Raw genomic sequence first — 18,712 nt, 5'->3', positions numbered from 1 at the left:
AAACATTGGACTTTTTATATTAATTTCAAGTACACAATGCATCTGTATTTTGGAGGCAATTTTTTGAAGAAAAAAATGCATGTTACAGACCATAAAATATGGTACTCAATTATCTTATACGGATGGAAGTCAAGTGACATAGACTTGAAACAGTGCAAGGTGGCGTGGTGGTTAGCACACTGGACTCACTTTCGGGAGGATGACGGTTCAAACCTGGGTCCGGCCACTATTAGGTTTTCCGCGATTTCCCTAAACCACTTCAGGCAAGTGCCGGGATGGTTCCTTTGAAAGAGTGCAGCCAATTCCCTTCCCCAGTCTTCTCTCATCCGATCGGACTGATGACCAACCAACCAACCATCGACAGTGAATTATTCGAAAATGGCTACTCTCACAATATCTGCGTAACATATTTCTTACTTTTAGGGAAATTTCGGCTTCCCTCATTTTCAATCCAGATACATCCCCTGCTTATTATTTCAGGCACAGTCACCTCTAACAACATAAATAATATAAAAATCAGTATTATCAACAGCAGTGGCCAATACTGATGCTAAACATGATTGTTTGCTACAAAATATAGTTTATAGAATTTGCATTAAAAATGTAAGTCAAATTGAGTCATAAGATAGAAAATTATTTTATCATTTATGTGCAACTGAAACTAGAGGCACAGGACTATGGAGACGGATAATCATATATGATAACATCACTTGTGCTAACAATAACTGACATTTTATTACTACCTTTCCATTTTATTAGTTCCATATTATCATATATTTATTGTTCTATATTCTGGAGTCAGTCTTAATGAATTGTTGTATTTAGTGCAGCTGAAGACAACAATTGGATGCACATCATCAGAAATAAGTTCAAAGTAAATATGGCCTGAAGGTCTTTTGATAAATTAAATAGAGCTTTCAAAATAAAGCTTTCATTGGGTTTTGTCACATACAAACTTCGCAATTAGTGTGTATCACCAGTTTGAAATTATGGCTCTGCTTCATGGACTTCTGACACGAAAACCATCAAAAATTGAGGAACACATGTTGGAAGTTGTTATGAGATAAGAAAACAAACAAATGGACTGCAGAACAAGTTCGAGTGGAGACATTTTTAGGATTGTATGAACATGAAACTGAGGTAAGCAGGACATGTTGCCAGGCAGCGGGATGGTAAGTAAATTGAGCAAGGTAGTTTTTTGATGAATTCCAATCAATAAGAAACAAGAGACCAAAGCCTAATGGAAGTGCATGACAGATGTATACAAATGAAGACTATAATGGATGTTGAATGGTTGTTGTTGTTGTTGGTGGTGGTGGTGGTGGTGGTGGTGGTGGTGGCAACAATAACAACAAAGAAATTCACGAACTAGTTTCACAGAGTGATATTGGGGAAAAATATAGGAGTAATTTACTCGCCTCTACATTCAATGGCTCACTTATTGGACTGTCTGCTTCACTGCTATGTTCCGACTGACTGCTGCTGCGACGGCCACCAACTGGTCGAGGTAGCCCACCCTTCCTACGATGGACAGGAGACTGTGAAGGCGCTGAAACAGAAACTGTACATGCTTTGTCATCCTATACCAAGCATTCACATATAGTAAAAATTTGAAATTAGGAGAGCACTTATCAGACATCATTTTACTTGGCTACATGCATAATATACAAAAAGGCGGAAAAATGTCAGGAAGAACTTTGCAGCTGCACTCACACTGATGTGTTTTGTCAAAAACGAGACTGACTCTCTCTCTCCAGACAGACAATATGAAATAAATATATCTGAAAACAAACTATACACACTAGTTCAACAATGACTGTATAAGATGTCAGTATCTTAAACGACTTATGAGCAACATGTATTTATTCTAAATTCAAGTTCATTGTTGACTTGATATGTTTCTGCCCAAGCAAAACAACAAAGTAATATTGTTCAGGTAGACACCACAGAAAAACACATATCTGATAAAATGTTTCAAAACAATAAGACATGTCATATCAGTTTTAATAATCAATGTGAGACCACTAGAGCTACACAGTTTACTTCTATACCAATATGTACAGAATCTGTTTCCATCATTTCTTTAAGGCAACTGAAGCTAGTTTTACTTTAATTAGCATTGTGAGTTAATTTGTAGAGAAAATAATTGGCTGCAATGTTTCAAACAGAATGACCACAGTTTTGCAGGTGATAAAATACTTCCCACTGCATACAAATGCCATCTCAAACCTCTAGAACCTACTGCCAGAAAATAATCTACCTTTTAGTAAGTCCTTCAAGTGAGAAACAACACTGTAAGGAGAATGCTACAACCAATTCAGTCCAGAATTAAATTATAACTCTGCAGCAGAATGTGTGTTCATATGAATATACATCAGCACACACTTCGCTTCAGAATGAAAATTTCATTATGGAAACATCCCCAAGGCTCTGGTTAAGCCAAGTCTCTGCAGTACCATTTCCTCCAGGAGTGCTAGTTCTGCAAGGTTCGCAGGACGGCTTCTGTGACGTCGGCGAGGTAGGAGACGAGATACTGGCAGGATTGGAGCTGTGAGGATGGAGTGTCAATTGTGCTTGGATAGTTCTGTCGGTAGAACACTTGCTCGCAAAAGGCAAAGGTCTCAAGTTCGAGTTCCAGTCCAACACATAGTATTAGTCTGCCAGGAAGTTTCAATTCAGTCCAGCTTGTGGGTAGCTTGATGGTGGAAAAACTGTTCTACTTATTTCTAACTTCAGAATTCCACCCATTCCACAACCCCCGTTATACATAAAATGAAATGTCAATTTTGAACACCCAGTTTTTCTCCTGCTGTTTATTGGGTTTATCATAATGGTCAGACAAGTATTTATGCCTATTATAACATTTCAAACATCATTCAGTACTTAAGAAGTTTGAAAATGAGACATCTTTAAGATTATGAAGACGTGATCCACCTGTTTAAAAAAAACAGAAAATGCAGAACGGAATATAACAATGTTGTTTGATTCCGCCTGTTTGCCATTTCAGGAACAGAATTTTACTAACTACCAGTAATTTATGTACGTTGAAATTGATGTCACATGCATATCAGCCATATTTATCTTTCTCATAATGTTTTATGATGTGATGCAGTAGGTTATGCATCTTGATCCCGTAAGTATTTAACAACTGTTGGAAATGCCAAGAATTTATCAATTGGATACTTAAGTAACATGGTGGGCAATGTAAACTTTTAAAAATTTCATAAATAAGAAAAATTGTCTCCTATAGAGAACAGAGGTCCTCAAGTAATTTTAGACAATCCACTGCAGCCATTCACCATAGAGCAGCACTTTGCTATACACTTGAGACAATGCAGATTTATAAGGTCAGAATGTTAGTGTCACCTGTAAACAGCGATTTTATAGTTTCATTTGGTCAGAATGAGTGCTGAAGGTCAAACTACGTGGTGAAGTAATCATACTGGCTTTATTGGCTGGGAGACTGTGTCTGGGGTTGTTCCACCAACTGAGGCCAATGTGGGATCTGCAGCCAGCCGGGGCGGGCCACTCTTCAGCTCGCTACCAAGGGGAGTAGTCTCGGCTCCCGACACACACCGGAGACTTTCATGGCAAGGGCTGCAGATTCACATGTCAGATCGCGGGCGGTTGTTGCCACCGCGTTCACAGCTATGCTAGTGTGTAAGAAGCAGCAACGGGGCCAGCTTACGGCTCCTGGCAGAGCAGCGCAGGCACAACGAGGCCAATGGCTGCTGAGGCAGCTGCTGGCGCAGCCATCCTGACATAATCTGAACTCTACAGCTGGTGTACAAGGCCAGCTCGACACAGCGGTGCGCACACATGTCGCTGGGGTGCTACCTCAGCAGCGTGGGAGGCCTTGAGACATGGACCAAGGTGAACGGAGCTTCGTAGTGGAGACAAATAAATCATTTGTAAAGTTCTCGCACAGTTTTAATACAGTACCTCCTGGCACCCACCCGCTACATTTGGTGAGAATACGCCACATTTCGCGTCATATTCCCATAAGATTTAGTGTCAGAATAGCGGACATCATTTGTCCAGTACAACATTCAAGCCCACCGGATGCAGTGCAGTCACAAGATGTGGGGAGTGCTGACAAAATTGTTCATTTTGAGTGTTGGAAATTTTTTTAGTATGGCTCCTGGGAAGCCACATTTTTAGATGTTTGCATGGGCATAGTATATTTTGCTGTCAGAGTAATTGTTAGTGTATTTGAGGCAGATAGATTTATTATTTTTTGTGGCATTTAATTACTTTTGTATTGGTTTATGATGATACTGAGTATGATGATACGGAGCTGTAGGAAGTCAGATTATTCTTTTACTTAATTCCGAAACAAAGCTATTAATTGGGAACAAAAGCAACACAATGGCAGAGTCAAGGATGCAAGGTGTGTCTGAACCAGAAGTGGATTTTGATGGAAAAGGTAGCACAATTGATGGCGGACAGTACGCAGTTGAGAAATGAATTAACGTCTAGAAGTGGGCGCGAAACCACACCTAATCAGACGTCGTTGCCTAGGGTGCAGGAGATTGATTCAGCTGCTGCGAGTTTAATTATTACGTTTTCTGGAAAGGCATCTGATTATGTGTGCTTGTCTGTGGAGAACTTGGAAATTTCAGCGGTGATGAATGGTTGCTCTGATGAGCAGTTGTTACATATAGTCAAAATTAGATTAACAGGTGAAGCAAAAACATATGTAAGGTGTTTTGAGGCCTCAAGGATGGCAGGACAGTTTAAGCAGTTGAAGGAAGGGCTTTTACAAATGTACAAGAAACAGAACAGCACTCGGTACTTTAGGGAGAGGTTAAGTACAATGACAAAGAGACAGGGGGAGACGATAGAAAAATTTGCGGACAGGACAAGGGAAATTAATGAGTATACTTACGAGTTGGGTCAGAGCGATTAAATGAATAGTGTTCTGTTGCAAGAGGCCGAGCAAAGGCACTTGATGTATTTTTGAGAGGGTTACCGGCACATATGTCACTGAAAGCACGAGAAAGGGAATCCAAAAGATTTGTATTCGGCCATTCAGCTGGCAATTCAATGTGAGGAAATAGACTTGGCAACAGGGGCACACGAGAGGCAAACAGTATTTGCAGCGAGTATAAAATGTTATAAGTGAGGTTGTACGGGACATGTGCAGAGGCAGCATACCTAGTCACCAAGGAATAGAGGAAGAGGTGGAAATCAGAAGTGAGGAGGATGGAGAAGTGGATATAGGAGAGGTGTACAAGTGTTAAAAGGCAGAGGGAGCCCAAGAGCCACCTAAGGGAGCTGCCGTTTAATTTCAATGCTATAAATACATATGCAGAGGTGGAATGTTCAGTGGTGGGATCCGCAGGAACTAAAAAGTTTAAGATTTTGTTGGACACTGGGGCGCAAGTGTCAGTGGTTACTAAGAGTATAATGGGACAAAGGAAGTTAGACCCACCACATTATAGGTTGCATGGAGTGGGGAATAAGCAAGTCACACCTTTGGTGTCAGTGACTGTTGACTTTCACATAGAGAAAGTCCAATTTAATGCATGCATGGAGGTAGTACCATGGGTAAGCGAGGGCTACGACATGGTCCTAGGAGTAGATTTCTTGCATCAACATCATGCCAAAATTGACCTTGGACAACAAACTGTGGAACTTGGTGGAATGTTATTTCTGCTAGGGGAAACTGTTGTCAATGCAGAGCTGTCGCGAGGGGTGCTCAACATAAGGAAAAAACCAATTGAACCGCGTACATTAGCATTAAGGCTTAATTCGCATGAGTGTGTGCCCCGGGCACCGGGAAGTCACTTTGGGTAAGTGTGGAGTCAAATCTACCTGTGGGTACAGTATGTGTTACTGAACCATTAGAGGATAATGAAGATTTGGGTTCACTGGGTTGTTTTGTGAAACTTAATGTTGTACACGTACAGGAGGGAAACAACAGGTGAATAGTTCCCGTGAACGTGGATAATTTTAGCACTGTAGACGCGAATTTGAGGAAAGGAGTTTTAGTAACAAATTTGGATGCGCAAGATGATGAAGACTGGTGTTCAAGAGGTAGGCAAAGCGATCAACCACTAACTGCCCATAAAACTGCATTGCGTGACAAAATTAATCATTTGAAAGGAGGAGAAAGAGAGCATATGGAACAATTATTGTGGGAATTTAAGGATTTGCTTTTTCCACAATGGCCGTTGCCAGCAGCTCCATTAGTTCTACGTAGGATACCGACAGGGAATGAAGCACCTGTTTATCATAAACCATACAGAATATCGAGGTATTTGTAGCTGATTGTGGAGGATTTCATTGATCAGCAGCTTGCGGAATAGTTGCTGGGGAACAGGCATTGTCGCTGTGCCTAAAAAATCTGCAGATGGAACTAAGAAATACAGGTTCTGTTCTGACTACCGATACCTCAATAATAAGACCGTAACGGACGCATACCCCATTCCAAACATACTGGAGACTTTGGATCACTTACGACGGTGCCAGTACTTTTCTAAGATGGATTTTGAAATTTGGTTTAAAGGAGACAATAATTACTGACCAAGGGACCAACTTCATGTCTGATTTAATGAAGAAACTGTGTAAATTAGTGAATGTAAAGAAGCTGGAGAATGAGCGCGTTGCATCCACAGGCCAACAGGACAGAACAGGTACATAGAACTATTGGGAAGATGCTGAGTTTTTATGTGGATTCTCATCACCGTCAGTGGGAAGAGTATTTGAAGCATATTGTATGCACATATAATGCAAAAGTCCATACAAATACCGGTTTGTCTCCATATGAGGTAGTGTACGGGCGAAAAATGTCATCACCATTTGATTTAGAGAAGCTACAGGAAGGAAGGACTGGTGAATCTGTACATCTATTCGCAAGAACAATTCGTGATGTTTGGAAATGGGTAAAAAATGTGAATACAAAGGCTTTGGAAAGGAAGAGGCAGTAAAGTGGAAAGGAAGTTAACAGCAGTATAAAGTGGGGCAATGGGTAATGCTGTCCAGCCCCTATACACAAAAAGAGAAAACGAGGAAGTTCCTCACGAGGTATCAAGGGCCATACCAAGTTGTTGAAACCACATCCCCCCACCCACCCCCCCACCCCACCCCCCCATTAATGTTAAGCTTCAGCTGCCAACTAGAACAATGATAGTAAACATTGAGCGCTTACAGCCACTTAAGAGTTGCCCGGATGTGATGCCAGGCGTGTCACAGGAAAGAAAGAGGAAGAAGAAGAGAGTGAAGAGTGGTGTTAAGTGCAGAGAAAACCAGGAAATTAGAGTACAGAGTGAAATACCTTATGCTTTGCGATCCAGAAATTAGTGGAGTATTCATAGTTTTTTTTTTTTTTTTTTTTTGTTATGTATCATTGGGTTGGCGTGAGTAATTGGGCATTGTATTTTGTGTGTGTTGAAAACAGGCCTTGTGAGCCTGCTGCAGCAGCAGTCTTTTTGAAGTGAGAGAATGAGCCTCTGTCCTCAGGTCACTGAAAAGGGAAGTGTAGCGTCTGATGTGGAGTGTTGTTGGAGGAGAGATCAAACACAGTTCTGGAGAGATAAATGCGTCTGAGTAAATTTTTTGGCAAAGCCGTAATAAATGTGTGTTGAACGGTGTCAGAGTACTATAATTTCTTGTTTAAATTTTTAGTTATCGACAGTGCTGGGTCAGGAAAGTCGTGTTTATTGCACCAGTTCATATAATGTAAATTTAAGGATGAAAGTAGTCACAGAATCAGTGTTGAGTTTGGACCAAAAATAGTGAATGTTGGAGGAAAATTTGTGAATCTACAAACATAGAACACGTGCACAGTGAAGTTATTTTTAGTTAGGGGGAAAGGAATAGACTGTTGAAGGGACATCGTGGAACCAAAATGGAACTTGCAATGAGTCAGGATGCATTGGATCTTCTCCAGCTATGATACCTGTAATTTGGTAGTAGCAAATTGTTTTGAGCAAGAAGTGTTTATGGAAGCAAAACATGTAGAACTCAAAAGAAGTGGAATTTTCATCAATGGAACTAAGTGTAACATAATAGGATAAACCTTCCATCTGCCAGCGTCAATTTCAGGAGGCACACAATTTAATTGTACACAGCAACAGCTGTACTGGCCAGAAACTACTTAACAGTTTTTGCTAAGGCAGAATCTGACCTTGTTAAATCAAACTCTGGAGCCAGGTCTGTTGCAATCTGCAAACCAGTTCATTTTAGAGCAAGAGGGGTGCATATCAGCCGTACAGCTTGTTCAACATGCCGCACAGTATAGGGAAAGGCAACGGCTGAAAAGAGTAAATGCAGCAGTTCGCATGGTGCAAGCTATAGCAGAACGGGCCCACTGGCACAACCAGGGTGCAGGGCATACATGACAGTGCATTAGGGAAACAGAGACGCGCAGCCGAGGTGTTGTTTTCTAGCGAGATTCATTCAAGTTTGGCAGCTCTCCTGGACAGCGGGGTGTGTCACTCCATTGGGCTACTCGCAGCAACAGATGGGGCGACACCATCCCAGTCCACGGCGAGTCGTTGGTTCGACCCTCTGAGGCCGACGCGGGGTCCGCAGCCAGCCAGGGCGGGCCACTCTTCGGCTCGCTACCATGGGCAGTCGTCTTGGCTACGAACACATGCCGGGGACTTCCGTGGCAAGGACCGCAGATTCAGATGCCGGATCGCGGGTGGTCATTTCCACCGTGTCCCTAGCTATGATAGCGAGGAAGAAGCAGCAGCGGGGTCGGCCTATGGCTCCCAGCGAAGCAGTGCAGAGACAACAAGGACAGTTGCCACTGAGTCGGCTGCTGCCACAGCCATCCTGACATAATCTGAACTCTGCAGCTGGTGTACAAGGCCGGCTTGACACAGCGTTGCGTGCACAGGTCGCTGGGGTGCTACCTCAGCAATGCGGGGCGTTGTGACGTGGACCAAGGTGAACGGAGCTTTGTAGTGGAGAGAAATAAATCATTTGGAAAGTTCTCGCCGAGTTTCAACACTGCACCTTCTGGCATCCACCCGCTACACTTGATGTCAATACATTGCATTTGGCGTCAGATACCATTACAGTGCGACAAGGAAGAACCCACATGCACCTTGAAAAACTCAGTCTTGTAAAAATACCCGAAGAAAACAAAGCAGGTGCCCATGGAAGCCCCATGTGTACAGAATACAGAGGATACCTGTTCTCCAGCAGGTGTCACATGCCTTCTCCAAATCAAAAAACTTGACCACAGTCTCAGATTTCTGCAGAAAACCATTCATGGCACGAGTGGACAAAGTAACGAGATGGTCACAACTGCAGAACACTGTGCTCTAAATCCACACTGTGCATTTGTTAGTAAATGGCAAGACTCGAGCCACCACACCAGCCGAGTATGAATCATAAGATCCATCACCTTGTAAAAGCAGCTGGTAAGAGAGATGGGATGGTATCTAGAAGGAAGGTTTTTGCTCTTACCAGGCTTAGGTATGGGTATGATGCTGGTTTCGCACTAGCATCCAGGAAATGTGCCCTCTGCCCAGATGCAGCTGTACATGTTAAGCAGGAAGTGGTTGCCCACACGAGAAAGGTGCTGCAACATTTGAATGTGGATGGCGTCTGGCCCCTGGGGCAGAGGACCCAGATGAACTGAGAGCACGATCAAGCTCTCTCATAGTAAAGGCGGCATTGCAGCACTTACAATTCAGAGAAGAGAGGGGTACAACCTGAGCCTCTTCTGCTCATTTAAAATGGTGGAAGGCATGGTGATAGTGGGAAGAGCTCGAAACTTCCGCAAAATGGAGGCCCAAGGTGTTGAAGATAGCAATAGGGTCCAAGATGACATTCTCAGCAACTGTCAGGATGGAAATTGGGGACTGGATCTTGGTTCCAGAGAGCTGTCTGAAGTTGGCACACACGACAGAGGAAGGTGTGGAACTGTTAAAAGGACTTGGGAGTTAAATCCAACTAGCTCATTTGCTATCCCGAAGAACACAGCGACACTTTCCATGCATCTGTTTATAATGAATGCAGTTTGCCGGCACAGGGTGGTGGTTAAAAACGCGGAGAACACATCTTCGTGTGCGAATTGCATCACTGCATGCCTCAGTCCACCAAGGGACTGGGACACGACATGGTAAAGAGAAAGTGGGGAGGCTGGAATGTTCTGCAGCAGTAAGGATAACGTTTCAGAGATATTCTACCTGGTCATCACAACTCGGGAAATCTAGTTCTCCGAACAATGCCAAGGACGAATACAGCTGCCAGTCAGTCTTACGAAGCTGCCATTTAGGCATGCATGTGGATGGGGTAGGAGTCAGCAAACGGATAGCACACAGGAAATGGTCGCTCGAGAAGGTGTCAGAAAGAATGGACCACTCAAGACGAGGGGCAAGATGGGCAGTGCACAAGGAGAGGTCCAAATGGGAACAGGTGTGCGAGAAGTTGGAAAGGAAAGTGGGTGCTCCAGTGTTAAGGCAGAAGAGGTTAAGTTGGTTAAGGTGGTCAGAGAAGAGGGCACCTCTCTGACAGGTCCTGGGAGTAACCCAAAGGGGATGACGTGCATTAAAGTCATCGAGTAACAAAAATGGGGGAGGTAGCTGCCTAATAAGTTGAAGGAAGTCTGTCCTGGTGACAGCAGACGACGGAGGGAGATATACGATACAGGGGGAAAACCTCAGGTGGGGAAGGAAAAGGTGAACTGCAACAGCTTGAAGATGGGTAGTCAGGGAGATGAGGTGACTATGAGTGTCATTACTTATGAGCAGACTGACATCCCCATGAGAGGGAATGACAACCTCAGGGGGAAGGTCAAAAAGAATCAGTAAGAAATGTAAAAGCTCAAAGCGGTCGTGAGAGTGCAATTTCGTTTACTGAAGGGAGGGTACTAAGGGATGCTGCAACACTAAAAGAAGCCGTAAATCCTCTTTATGGGATCGAAGACCACCAACGTTCCACAGGAGGAGAGTCATGATGAGGAAGAGACTTAGGGGTGTCACCTCGGCAGCTGCCAAGTGACAGCTGGGGAAGAGGTGCTACTACAGGGCACAGAAGCAGGAGGATCTGCTCCATGGGGTCCTCGGAAGCATCAGCTTCCTTGTGTGGTCAGTCTGTGGAGTCCAAAGCCGAAAAACGGTTGTTGGTGAGCACCAGCAACATGGAGGCTGGCCGGGCTGAAGTACCAATTGACACCATCGAAGAGGATCTTTGAGGTGGCGAAGGGGAAGACCATTTGCCTTTGGTGGACTACTTTGAGCCTTTCTGTTTAGATGAAGACTCGGGTGCTGTTTGGCTGGAGGGACGGAAGAAGTCTTCACGGAAGTACTCCTTTTGTCCTTTCTGGTCTACCTGTGGTGTAGCTGGTGGCTTTGCCCCTTGAGGTGAGAGTTTTACAGTTTGTTGCACAGTTGGCTGGAGGGATGGTGGTGCTACTTTGACACTGGGCAATTTCACAACCTCAGAGCTGAATTGGAGGTTTTATGTCTTAAGTTTCCATGTCCTTGCAAGTCTAATAAGTTGCCGTGTCCTTCATGGAGCAAGGGGTAACAAGAACAAAACTATAGGTACCAGACGGGAGAAGGCAAGGTAGGCGACTAGCTAGTAACTTGTGAGTAACTGGATAAGGCACCTTTTCCTTTACCCAGATCTCTTGAACAGCCCACTCAACATACACTGGACGATCCCAAGAGGCGCCAACATGGCCTCAATTGCAGTTGATACAGCAGGGAGAAAGAGGTGAACAATTGCCCTAGTACGCATCCCTACCACAGGTGACACACTTGGCTGGGTGTCGACAAGGTGGTCTAGTGTAGTTTAAATGATAACACTGGCAGCAGCGCATTGGGTTCGATATGTATGGCTGGACGGTGATAATTTCATAGCCTGCTTTGAACTTGGATGGAAGCACCACTCTATCAAAGATGATCAAGAGTGCGAGTGGGCACTAATAAGGTGGAATCTACCTTTTTCATTACATGATGGACACCCTGATCAGAGAGGTAAGGTTGTATTTCGGCCTCGGTTAGACCATCGAGCGGCCTGGTGGAAATTACACCATGGGAAGAATTCAAAGTTCTATGGGCCTCGACATGAACAGGGTAACCGTGGAGAAGCAATGCAGCAAGCAGTTGTGCTTGAGAATCAGAACTGGTGTCCAAAAGCAAAGTGCAACTCCATAAATTTCACAGGTACAGCAATTGCATCTACACCTTTCTGAATAATAAACAGTTTTACTGAGGCGAAGGACTGACTAGCTTCAGTACATGAGACCACGAGGAACTGTGGTGCAGCAGGAATGGTCTTTGAATCATTAGCCTCATTGCATTTATGTTTATGTTTTGTAGACATTGAGTGGGAAGATGATTGACTCACTGCGAGGAAATCCACATGATTGCCAGCGGCTCCCATGGTGCACTCCTTCCAACGGAGGGAGGGGGGGGGGGGGGGGGGGGGGGCTTCAAAAGGAGGCACACTCACCTTAGGTGATTGTTCACACCTCAAGTCACACCTCCCCAACACCTGACAGAGGGACCAATCGGCAATTTGGGAAGGTTACAGCTCAGGAGGCAGTCACCCCTCCCTTGGCCTGGCCTGTACCAGGAGGTACATGAAAACCTTACCTGTCGATCCGGGGCTGGGAATTATGCATTACCCAGTCACCTGTTACGCGTCAGACATGTGGGCCAGCGAGGAGTGCACAAGAAGAAAATAAGAGGATTCTCAAACGCCAAAGCAGAGGAATGAGAGGAGAAGGGAAACAAAGAAAGGACAAGGGAGCGAAAAACAAAGGTGAGACTGTTCACACGTCAGTGACAGTATGTAGAACATTCCCAATAATACCCTAAGACATGTTCCCCAAGGGAGGGGAAAAAGAATAGCAAGAGGATAGACATGCAACACAGAAGGGAAAAAATGCTGCAAATGCTGGGGCCCCATGGTAGCCAAGCAAAAATTCACCAGAGTTGCAGGCCCCTTGCGGGTGAGCAGCACATGCTCCTCCATACCCGCATCCAGTGACGCCTGTGTGCTAAGGATGACATGGACGGCAGCCAGTGAGTACCGTCGGGCCTTACACACACACACACACACACACACACACACACACACACACACACACACACACACACACACACAGTGTACATTCCACAAGCCATTTCTGAAATAAAGTCACTATTATCAAGAAAGTCATGGACAATGCTGTCACAAGAGTAGGACCAAAGTCATGGAGGACAGTTCTTAATTAGAGAGTGTATTCTTTAAAATGAAATATAAGGATTTATTCACTATTGTTTTAAAGTTTTTATGAAATTTGGAAGTTGTTTTCGTCATGCAACAGTATTCCTACATGAGGGAAGCGTACACTGACACACACTGAAGTTTGGGAAGCACTTTTAGTTTTGTGAACAGTTGCTGACATTACAGAAATGAAGCACATGGTCAAAAATACCATAAAAATATCCATAACAAATTTTTATATGTGAGCAACAGCTATTATAGAGACCGGAGGGGGGGGGGGGGGAGGGGGGGAGGAAGAAGAAGATTACACCGAAATAAATCTCAGGAGAGGCATACATGAAAACCTGAAGTGATGATGACACACAGGACAGACCAAAACCACAAAAGCACCAACAAGGAACTGTTAAAAAAATTATAAATGTGCTGCACAGCAATATTTCTGTCAGTGACATCAAACAGTCAATTCACAATAACAATTCTGTGATTTAAATGTAAGAAACTGACATCAAAATTTAAGTGGATGAATTTTTGTATTCATTGTCCTCAAGAAAACACAAAAAATAAAATTCATACTGATTGGAAACTTCAAATCATACAAAACATGAGCATTTAGAAGCACATACAACTTTAAGCTGGCACAAGAAAGGTACAGTAATCTGTTGCCAGGCGCTGTGCCTCAGCAGTTCTAGGCACTTCTATCTGGAACCGCACTGCTGCTGCAGTTGCAGGTTTGAATCCTGCTTTGGGCATGGATGAGTGTGATGTTCTTAGGTTAGTTGGGTTTAAGTAGGTCTAGGTCTAGGGGACTGATGATGTTAGGTGTTAAGTGCCATAGTTCTTAAGAGCCATTTGAGGAATCTGTTACAAACATGAAGGGAAAGAACAGCACAGTATCTGCTAGTTAATCCCCTACGTACTCTCTTGCAATTTCATAATTTGCAAAAGTAATGTTTACAACTTATGGTTCACATATGAGAATGCAGGCTTTCTCGGCGAATCTTGATGATAAAATCTTCTCGGGTTGACAGCCGAGTCAATGCGTTGTTCTCCAGCGACGTTTCAGCAAGTTTCTTCCTTGCCATCTTCAGACTTCCTGAAGATGGCAAGTAAGAAACTTGCTGAAACGTCGCTGGAGAACAACGCATTGACTCGGCTGTCAACCCGAGAAGATTTTATCAACTATGGTTCACATGTTTTAATCTACATCTACAAAGCAGTTCACATAAAGTAGACAAAAAGGGGAAGCAGCACTACCTGCAATACAACTGATTACATCACTTGATGTTGCAACAAATATTTGAGCAATAACATACCTGGTTTCCAGCTCCTTTCCATATCCAACTTCTTTTCCTCCCTTTCTCGAAGCCACTGTTCATGGGCTTCAGCAATCTTCTCCTTTTGTTTCTTTTCACTGTAAACACAATGTTTACATCAAGCTCCAATACCCATAATAATAAAATAAATACAACTTTATCTTTAAATCCAATATGTCATTGTAACAACTGCTTACAGTAGAAACTACTGTTAAGCTCTATTTAACAACCCATTACATTAGTAATAGTGTTTGAAGCTCCCACACACAGTATCAAAATTACACATACAGTAGCAAATATTAAAAGTAAAAATTTTCAACAGAAATTTATATTTCAGGTGTTTTAAAGTCTCCAACGAGCAATGCATATGAGGGAGATGTTTGTTTAAATTGTGTAACATAATAAATTTACAAAGAAGAGTGTGTCAGTTTTGGTGTAGATGGGTGGATGAGTGAGTGTCTGTGTGTGTTTTCTGACCAACAGGTTTGGGATCCTGTACCAGCTGTATAATTTTGACACAAAGTTTGAATGGCCCTGTAAGTTAGGTACATCAGGTTTTCATTGTCATGCAACTGTACAGTTCAAATGGAAGTTTCTTTGGAACATTCTTTTCTTTTGTTTGTTAATATTTCATTTTCAATATTTCTGATGATTATCAGCTTGTGAAATCCAGCACCATTTCTTTCCTGTTATTTGGGACTCAAGATGCTATTAACTGGATGAGTTACGATGCAGTTTGCCCCCTTCTATTATCTACAAATGTGTAGAACTTTATCAACTGTCATTTTGCCTCATTAGTGACAATTAGTTAACAATGTAGTTACAAGTGATATTGTGAATTTTGATATTACAAGAAAGATTCATTTGAAGACATTTACTTCACACGTTCATAACAATCACCAGTTGTACAATGGCACAGGAAGCGAAATTATCATAATTGTGGCAAAAGATGAAATAATCAGTGAAACTGAAACTATTAGAAGAAAAAAGTTTGAATGTGCAGTGTTGATGTGGAATCCACAATAGCAGTATTCTCAATTCTGCTGTGTTGTGGTACAGTCAATTGCATTATTCTAGAATGTTGATGAAAGTGAACTTTGAAAAATGGCTGTGCTGGTGTAAGCCATTACCAGTGTACTGGTCAACAAAGAGGCTGCAAGAAGATCGATAATAGGTGCTGAATCTAGCATGCTTATCAGGCGAGAGGCCAAAGACATACTCGCAAGCAACACACTGCTAACACGCTCGCGACTGCCAGTATTTAGATCGCTGCACAGACTGGAGGGCCCAGTCAGTCACAGAAAGCCAGGCAGTCGCAGTTGCAATGAGAGTCAGTCAGTACATAGTGACCAGAGTAGTGTACATAGCAGGACTTTTACTTCACCAGTAGTGAGGCTAACATGGACTATTATGGAAGAGATTGTACCACAACAACTTGCTTAAAGCTAAACAGCTTCTTGTTCTTGTTAATAAAGAATCCTGTTAATAAATGTACGCAGTTATGTTGTGGCCCGAGCTCCCAGTTGGTGCACATCGACAGTGCAGAAAGATACGTATATAGCTTCTTTTCTGTGTTTACTTCGTAGATTCTTTCTTAAATTGCGTGCGAGTTTCGTATAGGAGGTGGTGTAATTTTGAGTTTTGGTTACTGTAATTTATAAATTCAGGCAGATTGTAGCGCAGTCGTTAGGCATTTGTACAGGTTAGTTCATACATTCTTTGCGTGTTTCCCTTGCGTTATCTAGGCACGGACTCTTGTTTCAGTAACTGTTTTTCAACATTGATTAGAATGGACAGCGACTGTGATTGCTGTGTTCGGATGAGGGCTGAGTTGGCATCCCTTCGCTCACAGCTGCAGGCGGCGCTGACTTCGGTTGTGTAGCTTGAGGCTGTTGCCAATGGGCACCACTGTGGGGAGCCGGACTTGGGTATCAACCTCGTCCCGTCTGTCCCCAGATCGGTCTGCCGCTGTGGTTGCCCCGGTTGCTGCCCGCAGTGGGGCTGAGCCCTTGCCTGTGGTTGATTGGGAGGTCGTTCCAAGGCATGGCAGGCAGCGAAAGACATCCCCGGAGGCTGATCAGAAAGCCTCCCTGGTGCGTCTGACAAACAGGTTTCAGGTACTGTCTCTGGCTGAACCAGATGCAGCTATCTGCCATGTTTCACAGGATGATTCCCAGCCTTCAAGGTCCGGGCAATTGCAGAGGATGGGCTTATTGGTAGTTGGGAGCTCTAACGTTAGGCGCGTAATGGGGCCCCTTAGGGATATGGTGGCTAAGTAGGGGAAGAAATTCAGTGTGCATTCCGGGTGGAGTCATTCCTGACATGGAAAGAGTCCTTCTGGATGCCATGAAGAGCACAGGGTGCAACCAGATGCAGGTGGTGGCACATGTCGGCACTAATGATGTGTGTTGCTTTGGATCTGAGGAAATTCTTTCTGGATTACAGCGGCTATCTGATTTGGCGAAGGCTGCCGGTCTTGCTTACGAGATGAAGGCAGAGCTCACCATCTGCAGCATCGTTGACAGAACCGACTGCGGACCTTTGGTGCAAAGCCGGGTGGAGGGTCTGAATCAGAGCTCAGACAGTTTTGTGACCGTGTTGGCTGCGGATTCCTTGACTTGGGCCATAGGTTGGTGGGGTTTCAGGTTCCACTGAATACGTCAGGAGTTCACTACACTCAGCTGGCGGCTACACGGGTAGCGGAGGCTGTGTGGCGTGGACTGGGTGGTTTTTTAGGTTAGAAGGCCTAGGGAAAGTACAGAGTAGCCCGCAAACTCAAAGGGTGCATGGCAAATACAGGACGTGCTTGAATCAAGGAACAGTCGGAACTGTAGTTGTAAATTGTTGTAGTTGTGCTGGGGAAGTCCCTGAGCTTCAAGCGCTAATAGAAAGCACATAAGATGAAACTGTTATAGGTACAGAAAGCTGGCTAAAGCCTGAAATAAGTTCTGCAGAAATATTTACGAAGTCTCAGTCAGTGTTCAGGAAAGATAGATTAGGCAGAATTGGTGGTGGAGTGTTTGTGACTGTCAGTCGTGGTTTATCTTGTAGTGAAGTCGAAGTAGACACTCCGTGCGAATTGGTATGGGTGGAGGTTATACTTAACAGCTGGACTAAGTTAATAAATGGCTCCTTCTACCCACCCCCAGACTCCGATGATATAGTTGCTGAACAGTTTAGAGAAAATTTGAGTCTCGTAACAAATAAATACCCCACTCATACGGTTATAGTTGGTGGGGACTTCAACCTACCCTCGATATGTTGACAAAAATACTTGTTCAAAACCAGTGGTAGGCAGAAAAGTCTTCCGAAATTGTCCTAAATGCTTTCTCCGAAAATTATTTCGAGCAGTTAGTCCACGAACCCACACAAACTGTAAATGGTTGCGAAAACATACTTGACCTCTTAGCCACAAACAATCCAGAGCTAATAGAGAGCATCATGACTGATGCAGGGATTAGTGATCACAAGGTCGTTGTAGCTAGACTCAATACCATTTCTTCCAAATCCGCCAGAAACAAACACAAAATTATTTTATTTAAAAAAGCGGATTAAGTGTCACTAGAAGTCTTCCTAAGAGACAATCTCCATTCCTTCTGAACTGACTACGCAAATGCAGACGAGATGTGGCTCAAATTCAAAGATATAGTAGCAACAGCAATTGAGAGATTCATACCTCACAAATTGGTAAGAGATGGAACTGATCCCACATGGTACACAAAACAGGTCTGAACGCTGTTGTACAGGCAATGAAAAAAGCATGCAAAGTTCAGAAGAGCGCGAAATCCCGAAGATTGGCTAAAATTTAAAGATGCGCAAAATTTGGCATGGACTTCAATGAGAGATGCCTTTAATAGGTTCCACAACGAAACATTGTCTCAAAATTTGGTAGAAAATCCAAAGAAATTCTGGTTGTATGTAAAGTACACAAGCGGTAAGACGCAGTCAATACCTTCGCTGCGCAGTGCCGATGGTACCGTTACCGACGACTGTACCGCTAAAGAGGAGTTATTGAATGCAGTTTTCCGAAATTCCTTCACCAGAATCTGAAACACGAACAGCTGCTAGCATGAGTTTCTTAGAAGTATATACCTTAGGGGAAGAACAAGGACAAGAATTAGTAATAGCGGTGGGGAGGAGAGAGTAACGTCCAAAAGGGCAACAGCGAAAATGTTGGGAATGTAAGAGAAATGATACAGGAGTTGGACAAAAATGTGGAA

The 18,712-nt window shown here is 43.6% G+C and overlaps 1 protein-coding gene across 16 annotated transcripts in view; it reads right to left on the bottom strand.

The window, feature by feature from the left end:
• LOC126356142 (bromodomain-containing protein 8) overlaps nucleotides 1-18,712 on the bottom strand; it is a 482,606-nt gene that overhangs the window by 395,774 nt on the left and 68,120 nt on the right. For 8 of the 16 annotated variants that reach the window (XM_050006870.1, XM_050006869.1, XM_050006866.1 and 5 more), the window contains exons 5-6: nucleotides 14,493-14,590; nucleotides 1,419-1,561 (exon numbers count right to left, since the gene is read on the bottom strand). In XM_050006870.1, the coding sequence (XP_049862827.1) occupies nucleotides 1,419-1,561; nucleotides 14,493-14,590 (241 nt within the window). The remainder of the gene's footprint in view (nucleotides 1-1,418; nucleotides 1,562-14,492; nucleotides 14,591-18,712) is intronic. The other 8 variants (XM_050006868.1, XM_050006864.1, XM_050006865.1 and 5 more) reach the window with 1 other exon arrangement.

This window comes from Schistocerca gregaria, chromosome 3 (assembly GCF_023897955.1).
Source record: "Schistocerca gregaria isolate iqSchGreg1 chromosome 3, iqSchGreg1.2, whole genome shotgun sequence".
In the NCBI taxonomy this organism is placed as follows: domain Eukaryota; kingdom Metazoa; phylum Arthropoda; class Insecta; order Orthoptera; family Acrididae; genus Schistocerca; species Schistocerca gregaria.
The sequence above is the reverse complement of the archived record's forward strand: the minus strand, read 5'-3'. Positions and strand labels throughout refer to the sequence as shown.